Here is a 10,774-nt window from a genome sequence, read left to right as displayed (position 1 = left end):
CAAAATTGTGTTTTTTTTAATATCTAGTATCTGCAATGTTTTGCTTTAATGTTTGTATTTTGTTGCATAATCTCACAGATATAATTTGGTGATCAAATAAGAACAACTGTGGCTAACAGTTGCGAATATCAGTACTTTCTCAAAAATAAAGTGATACAGAAATCAGATCATGAATTCTGGTTTGAGTACAAATTATTCTCATCTCTCCTCCATTTGATTTAGATTTGTCAACGATAGCTCCAAGGTGGGTATAAACTGAACCTGTTTTGGTAAAATTATATGACAGATGCAGGAGTGGAAGTGATAATATTTTTCAAGGTACTTTTCTACTCTTTTTCTTGAGCAACTGCACGTCTGTAGTGCTACAGTAAGGGGTGGGCAACTATCTCCTCATGACATTCAATGGTATGACCAATCAAACATATAAATACTGTGGTTACAAAAGCAAGTCAGGGGATCTGAATTGTGTAGTGAGTAACTCACATCCTGTCTCTGAAGTTGTCCACTGGTCTGCCAGGTATAGTGAGGAATGGCCTGGATGAGTGTAGTTCCAACAACACTCAAGAATCCCATTTGATCCAGGAAAAAACAGCTCTCTCAGTTAACACGACAACCACAACATTAAACACTCATTCCTTCCATCACCCGACATTGTGACAGCAGTGAGTAGCATCTACATGATGCACTGTAGCAACGCACCAAGGCTCCTTCGACAACACCTTTGAAACCCATGATGTCTACACCTGAAAGGACATGGAAACCTGCATATTAAATGGTGAAGTGGTTAAATGCCAACACTGGCAGAGAAAGCATCCAAATGTGCATTACTTTCTCATTTAAGAACCAACATTGGCACTGGTAGGCTGGCTGCACAACACAATTGATAACTATGACAGTTGACAGATAGGTGGGCAGTGGGCAAACATCCTACTGGATTTAACATTGCCCAAGACCTTCAAACTAGTCAGCAGAGGAGTGTTAAATCCAACTCTAGGAAACATTTGGAACTGGTTGGATTTCCTTAAGAAGTTTGAAATGGTGCTTATCTAAAGAATGCAAATTTTAAAGATTCTTTGTAGAATCTATTTTTGTTCATTTAAGTGAAGCAAAGGCAAATTGGTTACAATTAAATTCTGTTTGGTGCATAAACTAATTAAAGTCTATTTTATGACGATTAAGCCACACTTTGTGCACAAGTCTGCAATTAGTTGATTTCATAAACAAGAGTTTCTCTGATCCAAACAAATCCAAAATTGATTGGGCAATGGATCCATTACGGTTTGGGGTGTGATGCCCTTTTTATTTTACAAGTATTCAACATGACAAAGATTTAAGCTCATGTGAAGAAATGCAGCCTCAAAAGACACTGTTTTAATTGTAAACATCGCTGACCATTAAATGAGAGCATAGTGTTTCATCCACTTTAGAGTACATACAAATGCTGAACAGTAAAATATTAAACATTCTTGTATAAGCATAACTATAGCATAAAGTTGTCTGTAACACTGATTTTTTTAATATGGCACAGATATACAAATATCTACATGAATACAAATAGACAATGCAGAATTTTAAAATTGCTAATAATTGAAATTTAACAGGCATTAATAATTTACTTCAAATTAGATTGATTTTAATTTAAACTTGACTTTCAGTTACATAAAAGATGAATACTTGAGAGCCATGTAACAGTTAAACATCCAAATAATAATTATTGAAATTAATTCTCAACAGGAAATCTTCAAGATGTGGCTGATATCCCCGATTGACGAGTTTAGTCACAACTGGAGAAAGAGAAAAAAAATCAGTTTAAGGAAATCAGAAAACTCTTTGGTAGATAAATTGTGAAATTGTAGTCATGCTTTGGAGATGCCGGTGTTGGGCTGGGGTGTACAAAGTTAAAAATCACAACACCAGGTTATAGTCCAACAGGTTTATTTGGAAGCACTAGCTTTTGGAGCGCTCTGAAAGCTAGTACTTCCAAATAAACCTGTTGGACTATAACCTGGTGTTGTATGATTTTTAACTGTGAAATTGTTCTTTTCTAACTAGAACAGGTTGAAGCCCTTAATAATTATTTTTAAAAAACAAAAAGATCTTACATTTATGGAAATGTAAGATCTAGCAACCTTGGGTTAAGAGTCACAAATGCAACTTCGACACTGGCTGGCAGACATACAATGAAAAAGATTCCAAAAGTAATACATCACACGAACACTGGATCTTCCAACACTTCATATACAGGAATTGACTTCAGATAGTATCTACAAATTAGCTTGCTGTAATCAAATAAGTTATTACACTATGGGTGGCACAATGGTTAGCACTGCTGTCTCACAGCGCCAGAGACCCGGGTTCAATTTCCATCTCAAGCAGTTGTCTGTGTGGAGTTTGCACATTCTCTCAGTGTCTGCATGGGTTTACTCCGGGAGCTCCGGTTTCCTCCCACAGTCCAAAAATGTGCAGGTTAGGTGAATTGGCCATGCTAAATTGCCCGTAGTGTTAGGTGAAGGAGTGGGTGTAGGGGAATGGGCATGCACCTGGGTGGGTTTGCTCTTCGGAGGGTCGGTGTGGACATGTTGGGCCGAAGGGCCTGTTTCCACACTGTAAGTAATCTAATCTATTCTAAAAAAAAAAGAGTATGTAATTCAGTAAACGAATAGCTTTGAAAATATACCAACTCATCACAAAAAGTTATGGAAGATATAAAAATAATGCTATTGCATCTATTGTATTCACTGTCACAGAACCACTAATTGTCATGACAATGGTTCCTGCTCCAAATATCTTGACAATGTTGATCATTTAAAAAAAAAATCATGGTTATGTATCTACAAAGAACAGAAAACAAATATACATGCAATACAAGTAGTCCCACAATTGGTTTTGGATTTGACTTGTGATTCTACCAACTTTTGGGCACAATGATGCCGATGAATCAGTATTCCTCCATGTTGAGCAACTCTTGGAGGAAACACTAAGGGTGGTAGGGGCACAAAATGTACTCTGGATGAGGGATTTCAATGTCCACCACCATAAATAGATTAGCTGCAGCACCACTGATCAAGCTGTTTGGGTCCCAGAAGACCTAGCTGCTCGACTATATCTGTGGCAGGTGGGTGAGGGAATCAAGAGGAAAAGCATATGTGACCTCATCCTTACCAATCTACTGCCTGCACAGACATCTGTCCATGACAGTTTCAGTAAGAGTGACCCATGCACAGTCCTTGTGAAGATGAAGTCCTCCCTTCACCTCGGGAATAATCTCCATTGGGCTGTGTGGCACTATCACCATACGAATGAGACAGACTTCAAACAGACTTACCAACTCAAGACTGGACATCCATGAGTGCCGTGGGCCATCAACAGCAGTAGAATTGTACTCCAGCAAAATCTTCAATGCCATGGCCTGGTATATCCTACACTCAACCATTACCATAAACCAAGGTATCAATCCTGGTTCAATAGAGAGTGCAGGAGGGCATGCCAGCAGCAGCACGAGATATAGCTACAACCTGGTGAAACTACCAAACAGGACTACTTGTGTGCCAAACAATGTAAGCAGCAAGTGATAGAGTTAAGTGATCCCACAACCTCTGCAATCCTGCCACATCCATTTGGGAATAGTGGTGAACAAAGAATTCACAGGATGAGGCGGTTCCACAAATATTCCCATCCGAAACAATGGAAGAGCCCAACACATCAGTGCAAAAAAATAAGACCGAAGCTTCTGCAGCAATCTTCAGTTAGAAGTGCCAAGTGGATGATCCATCACAGCCTCCTCTAATGGTCCCCATGAGATCAACAAAACAGTTGAAGGCACGGCATACTGCAAAGATTATGGGCCCTGGCAACATTCCAGCAATAGTACTGAAATCTTGTGCTCCAGATCTAGCTGCTCACTTAGCCAAGCCCTTCCAGTACAATTACAATACAGTCAGTTCTGCTATAACGCGGTAGTTCCATTCTCGTGCAATCCTATGTTATAAGAAAATCACGTAATAGCAGCACCATTTAAACTAATGGAGCCAGAATCACATAATAACCAAAAAACGCTTTAAAAGTTTGCGCTATAGAAACGTTGCCCCAGTTTGTCAATCGTGTTATAGCAAATTCATATTAACGAAACGCACATTATAGCAGAACGACCTGTATTGGCATCCACCTGATGATCTAGAAAATTGGTATGTCCTGGAAAAACAGGTATGTCCAGTTAATAAAAAGAAATCCAACTTAGCCAATAACATGCTCCATCAATCGACTTTCAATCATCAGTCAGGTGATGGAAGGTGTCATCAAGAATGCTATCAACCAGCAACTGCTCAGTGGCACCCAGTTGGGTTCCACCATGTCACTCAGCTCCTGACTTCATTACAACCTTGGTTCAAACATGGACAGAAGAGCTGAACTGCAAAGGTGAAGTGGGAGTAACAGCCCTTAACGTCGAGGTTGCATTCGACCAAGTGCGGCATCAAAGTGCCCTAGCAAAACTAGAATTAATGTTTATCATGAGTATTGCCATCGGTTGGAGTAATACCTGGCACGTAGGGAGATAGTAATGGTTACTGAAGGTCAGTCATCCCAGTTCCAAGAAAACGCTGTAGGAGTTCCTAGGTCCAACTATCTTCAGCTGCTTCATCAATGGCCTTCCCTTCATCATAAGGTTGGAAGTGGGGACGTTTGCCAATGATTGCACAATGTTCAGCACCATTTGTGACTCCTCAGATACTGAAGCAGTCCATGATCAAATGCAACAAGATCGAATCAATATCCAGGCTTGAGCAGACAAGCCACAAGTAACATTCACATCACATAAACACCAGACCATGACCATTACCAGTAAGAGCTAATGTAACTATCACCTCTCCACATTCAACGGTGTTATCATCACTGAATCAGCCACTAATAACATCCTTGGGGTTACCATTGAGAAACTCTACTGGAACTACCACATAAACACAGACTTCAAGAGCACATCAGAGGTTAGGAATCCTATGGAGAGTAACTCACCTCAGCATGTTATCAACTGCAAGGCACAAGTCAGGAGTGTGGTGGAATATTCCCCAATTACCTGGAAGCATGCTCCAACAACACAAGAAGCTTGACACCATACAGGGCGAAACATCCCACTTGTTTGATCACATCCACAAACATCCACTCCTTCCATCACTGATGCACAGTAGGAGCATTTCTACACAGCAAAACTTCAAAAGATCCTCAGCCAACACCTTCCAAACCTATGAACACTTCCATCAAGAAGGACAAGGACAAGAACGCCGCCACCTGCACGTTTCCTGCAAGCCACTCACCATTCTGATTTGGAAATACATCATTGTTCCTTACTACTACTGGATCAAGATCCTGGAATTTATTCTTGAATGGCATCATGGGTCAACCCACAACAGGTGGATTACAGCAGTTCAAAATGGCAGCTCAACACTACCCTCTCAAGAGCAACTAGAGACAGGTAATACATACTGGCCAGCCAGCGATGCTCACATCCCACTAATGTATTTTTTAAAAATTTACACATGACAGTTGTTATTTTTGCAGGTACAGTTTCACTTACAGATTTAACAAAATATTTTTCATCAGTAATATCAGTAATGTTACATCTGACTTAAAGGGAAATGGAACTGTTGATGGATGAACCTGCATACCCTACCTTTGAAAAGGAAGTGTGAGTAATGTTTAAATGTTTTGTAGGATTGCTGCATCACAGTAAAGTTGGGATGTATTGTCATTTGCTTTTCAGCATCATACTGCCAGGCTTCAGAGATCAATTGACTACGGAATTTCAGAATCAGACTGAAAATATTGTGTATGATATTCATCACTGGAGCAGCTTTCTCGGTTAATAATCCCCTATAAAAATAAAAGAACATTAGTTCCAAATATTTTGCTTTTATTATCAACTACAAGCCATATTTTCTGTGAATAGACATCGCTTTAAGTCCAAAAATAAAAATATTTGATTTAAGTATGCTTTATGATGTAATGGAATAAGAGTTAGAGCCACTAAAGCCACTTTTGGCCCTTACAAAGTACAAGTATGTGGCATGCAGGCAACTCATTTTCTATTCTGTTCAATCTTCTCATCAGAAGTATTCTTCTTTTCCCTTCTACCAGGAAATACTTTAGAATGGCTGCAGACAAAAATAAACAATTCTTGCCTGAAAATGCCTTTGTTGAGGTATTCTGCATGTGTTCTGTGGAGTTCATCCAGGTTTCCAACTGATGACAACTTGTGTCCAAATTCACACCAGGTCACATGCAAGATCTGATTAGCAATATAACCTTGAATGACTTTGACAAAATGCTGCATTTCATGCCGATAGAGTTGAAGTTGATGAAATTGAACTGAATTTGAAGAACGATTTACTAAAGCTAAAAGAAAAAAATAAATTATAAATTTCATAATGCTAGAAAAATAGGTGAAGGCTTACGCTTATAAGGCACAAGACTTCTCAAGATCAGTTGGTCAGAAGCAAGAGATGATAAATACTCTGCAATTGTACTGCTATTGAATTAATTAATTATTCTTATGCCACAATGTTAACAGAATTAGCTAATTTTAGCTAATGCTGAGAGTAGTATATTTTCAGTACATATAGAGTCATAGAGAGGTACAGCATGGAAACAGACCCTTCGGTCCAACCCGTCCATGCCGACCAGATATTCCAACCCAATCTAGTCCCACTTGCCAGCACCCGGCCCATATCCCTCCAAACCCTTCCTATTCATATACCCATCCAAATGCCTCTTAAATGTTGCAATTGTACCAGCCTCCACCACATCCTCTGGCAGCTCACTCCATACACGTACCACCCTCTGCGTGAAAAAGTTGCCCCTTAGGTCTCTTTTATATCTTTCCCCTCTCACCCTAAACCTATGCCCTCTAGTTCTGGACTCCCCGACCCCAGGGAAAAGACTTTATCTATTTATCCTATCCACGCCCCTCATAATTTTGTAAACCTCTATAAGGTCACCCCTCAGCCTCCGACACTCCAGGGAAAACAGCCCCAGCCTGTTCAGCCTCTCCCTGTAGCTCAGATCCTCCAACCCTGGCAACATCCTTGTAAATCTTTTCTGAACCCTTTCAAGTTTCATAACATCTTTCCGATAGGAAGGAGACCAGAGTTGCATGCAATATTGCAACAGTGGCTTAACCAATGTCCTGTACAGCCGCAACATGACCTCCCAACTCCTGTACTCAATACTCTGACCAATAAAGGAAAGCATACCAAACGCCTTAGACATAAGGCATTATGTATGATACATAGCACCTCAATATATAGTGTCTTCCCAAATTCAATTACCCTATCAACAAAGGAGGGCTTTATTATCTTTAGGTACAATAATAGGAAACATTTTTATAATTTGATCAAAATTCCCAATTTAAAGAAGTCACAATTTCACCAATTACAGATAACAGATTGATACATAAATGTTCTGGATCAAAAGATCACTGATTCATCGAGATTAGCACTTTCATATTGTGATTCTACAAAGAGCATTATGTTCCTAATAAGCATTCATTCAATTCCTTTTAAATAAACAACCAAATGTTTCGATTACTTCAGCCCCATATTCTCTATATCTGCAAAAATTCACGTTAAATCTACTTTCAACCACTTCTGCAGAGACTGAAGTCTCAGGATAAGCAATTTCTTTCTTTAATCCTCATTTTCAGAAAAATAATCCTGAGGTGGCCTCTTGACTACTTTCAATAATTATACATTGTCAGTTATACATCAAGGAAGAAAGTGGTACCCAGGAAATGCTCAGCAATTACAGACCAATTAGTTTAACTTCTGTGGTGGCGTAAATTCTAGGAACAATAATTCAGGATAGAATAAATAATCACATGGACCAATGTTAATTAAAGTGAACCAGCATGAATGTCTTAAGGGAAATTTGTTTAATTAACGTGCCAGAGCTTTCTGAAGAGATAAAAGAAAAGTTCAATGAGGGTAATGCGATTGATGTGGTGAATATGGACATATGTAAGATGTTCTATACAGTATCACACATAGACATGTGATAAATGTTAGAACTTGTGAAACAAAAGTGGTAGTAACAACATGGATCCAAAATTAGGTAAGTGGTAGTGAAACAGAAAGCAATGGTCAATGGATATTTTTCAGGCTGGTTGAAAATTTGTAGTGGAGTTCCCTGTAATTTAGACTTCAGCCCCTTGCTTTTCCTGATATATTTAAATGAACTAGACTTTGGCATGCAGGGGACAACTTCAAAGATTGCAGACAATACAAACTTTGCAACCATTGTAAACTGTGAAGAGGACAGTATAGAACTTCAAAAGGACACTGACAAGTTGAGGGAATAAGCAGATGGGGCAGATGAAGTTCGGTGGGGACAGGTGAGGTAATAGTCTTGGTAGAAAGAATATGCAGAGTAAGCATAAAATAAAAGCAAGCACTCTAACCAGTATACAAGAGCAGAGTTTATATGTAAACTAGTCTAGTTTACATCCAGACTTTACACTGGATGTAAATGTGCATAGTCATTAAAAGGTGGCAGGACAAATGCAGAGCATAATTAATAAAGAATACAGTATATTAGGCTTACTTAACAGAGATATAGAGTAAAAGAGCTGGAAGGTTTTGCTGAACCTATTTAAGACACTAGCTAGATCTCAGCTGGAGTATTGTGTACAGTTTTGGATGCCAGAATTTAGGAAGGTTTTAAATGCATTGCAGCAAGCTTTTTTTTTTAAACATTTACTCATGGACTATGGGCAGCTTTGGCTGGGTCAGCATTTATTATTTATCCATACCTGCCCTTTGAAAGGTGGTGGCGACTGAAAAAGAGGTTTATGAGAATCATCCAAGAACGAAGAAATTTCAGGTATGAAGACAGATTGGAGAAGTTGATCTGTTTTCTTTGGAGTGGAAAACATAGGAACAGGAGTAGGCCATTTAGCCCACTGAGTCTGTTCTGCCATTTAATAATCATGGCTGATCGAACACTTCAGTATCTATTATCCGTGATATCACCATAACCCTTTACATCATTGGTAATCAGAAATCTATCAATCTCTACTTTAAACATACTCAAAGATTTAGCTTACATGGCTCTCTGGGGAAAAGAATTCTGAAGATTTGCAACCCTGTGAGCAAAAAAAGACTTCTCTTGATCCTAATCTCCCTTCTTTTTAAAATTGTGCCTCCTGGTTCTAGGCACCCAATCCAGGGGAAACATCTTACCAGCACCTTGCCGGTCTGCCTAACTCTAAGTATTTTGTATGTTTCAATAAGATCATGTTTCATTGTTCAAAACTATAGAGAATACAGGTCCTGTTTTGTCCTCTCTCCATTGGACAGTTCCACCATCTTGAGAACAAGTTTGGTGAACCTTCATTGCCATGCTCTCTATGGCATTTTCTTCCAGAAGCAAGATGATCAAAACTGCACACAGCATCCAGGTGTGTCTAACTAAGCTTCTATATAACTAAAGCAATACTCCTTTACTCAAATACCAGGACTATTATCTTTCAGCACCACGGCACGATGGCTCAGTGGTTAGCACTGCTGCCTCACACCACCAGGGACCCAGGTTCGATTCTTGCCTCGGCGACTGTGTGGAGTTTGCACATTCTCCCAGTGTCTGCGCGGGTTTTGTCCGGGTGCTCCCATTTCCTCCCACATCCAAAGATGTGTAGGTTATATGAATTGGCTGAATTAAATTGCCAATAGTGTTCAGGGATGTGTAGATTATGTGCATTAGTCAGGGGCAAATGTAGAGGAATGGGTTTCTCTTCGGACGGTTGGTGTGGATTTATTGGACAGAAGGGCCTGTTTCCACACTGCAGGGATTCAAATTCTAATTCTTGCTATTAATAATTTCCTTCAAGTCCTAATTCTACCGAGTTACTTTGTTCCCTAATTCTGCTAGATTTCTTGTATCTTCCTCAATGAAAACAAACATAAATTAAGCATATATAGTTTCTTTGCCATTTCTCTATTGTGCATTTTAAATTCTCTTGACTCTGCCTGTAACCGACACATGTTTGAATGATCCAAACATTTCCTTCTTTACACGTCTATCGAAGTCAGTTTTCAATCAAAATTGCATTCCTATTCGATTTTCCCTTTCTACATCAGCTAAAACCAAATATAACCTCCAAAACAAATCATTAGTGCAAGGCATCTTTAGCTATACAACCAATATTTTATTCATTTGAAGTGACAATCTAATAATATGTTGATCACACAGTCTATTTTCCTACTTCGCTTTGCACAGTTATATGATAATTAATTCACGTCCTCTTTTCAAGCTAATCTTGTCTTTAATTATTGCCAAATAAAATTAACTAATAAATCCATATAAATACAACCTTACATACTACTTCTTGCAAAAATTCAATGATTCTCAACATAAGTTAATCAAAAAAGGAATATTTTTGTACCTGTACGTTTTAAATGGAACCAAACATCTTTTAATGTCCAGAACATATGCTTTAACTGCAGCAGAAAAGAAAAGATCTTGTTGTACTTGCTCATGCAGCTTTCTGTGATTACAATGTTGAGGGGCCAATTCACCTATAAAACCATACAGGAAAAAAAATATAATGCTCATTATTGAGACTGGGTAATTATATATACAGTCTGATATCAATTTCAAAACAAGCATATTTACACTCTATTCTTCTCTAATCCTAAAATAATTTCCTGGCATCTCTCAAAAGTTGTCTGGTAATTTTGGTAACTTACAACTCATTATGAAGCATAATAAATTTATGTTCTGGTATTCA

The 10,774-nt window shown here is 38.7% G+C and overlaps 1 protein-coding gene across 1 annotated transcript in view; it reads right to left on the bottom strand.

The window, feature by feature from the left end:
• Positions 1-1,269: 1,269 nt before the first annotated feature.
• tubgcp6 (tubulin gamma complex component 6) overlaps positions 1,270-10,774 on the bottom strand; it is a 63,093-nt gene continuing 53,588 nt past the window's right edge. The window contains exons 23-26 of the mRNA XM_043713746.2: positions 10,430-10,562; positions 6,174-6,387; positions 5,666-5,865; positions 1,270-1,784 (exon numbers count right to left, since the gene is read on the bottom strand). Of these exons, the coding sequence (XP_043569681.2) occupies positions 1,693-1,784; positions 5,666-5,865; positions 6,174-6,387; positions 10,430-10,562 (639 nt within the window). The 3' untranslated portion in view covers positions 1,270-1,692. The remainder of the gene's footprint in view (positions 1,785-5,665; positions 5,866-6,173; positions 6,388-10,429; positions 10,563-10,774) is intronic.

The sequence above is a fragment of the Chiloscyllium plagiosum genome, unplaced genomic scaffold (genome assembly GCF_037043375.1).
Source record: "Chiloscyllium plagiosum isolate Xiang-an unplaced genomic scaffold, Cpla_swu_hap1 HiC_scaffold_23, whole genome shotgun sequence".
Classification (NCBI taxonomy): domain Eukaryota; kingdom Metazoa; phylum Chordata; class Chondrichthyes; order Orectolobiformes; family Hemiscylliidae; genus Chiloscyllium; species Chiloscyllium plagiosum.
The sequence above is the reverse complement of the archived record's forward strand: the minus strand, read 5'-3'. Positions and strand labels throughout refer to the sequence as shown.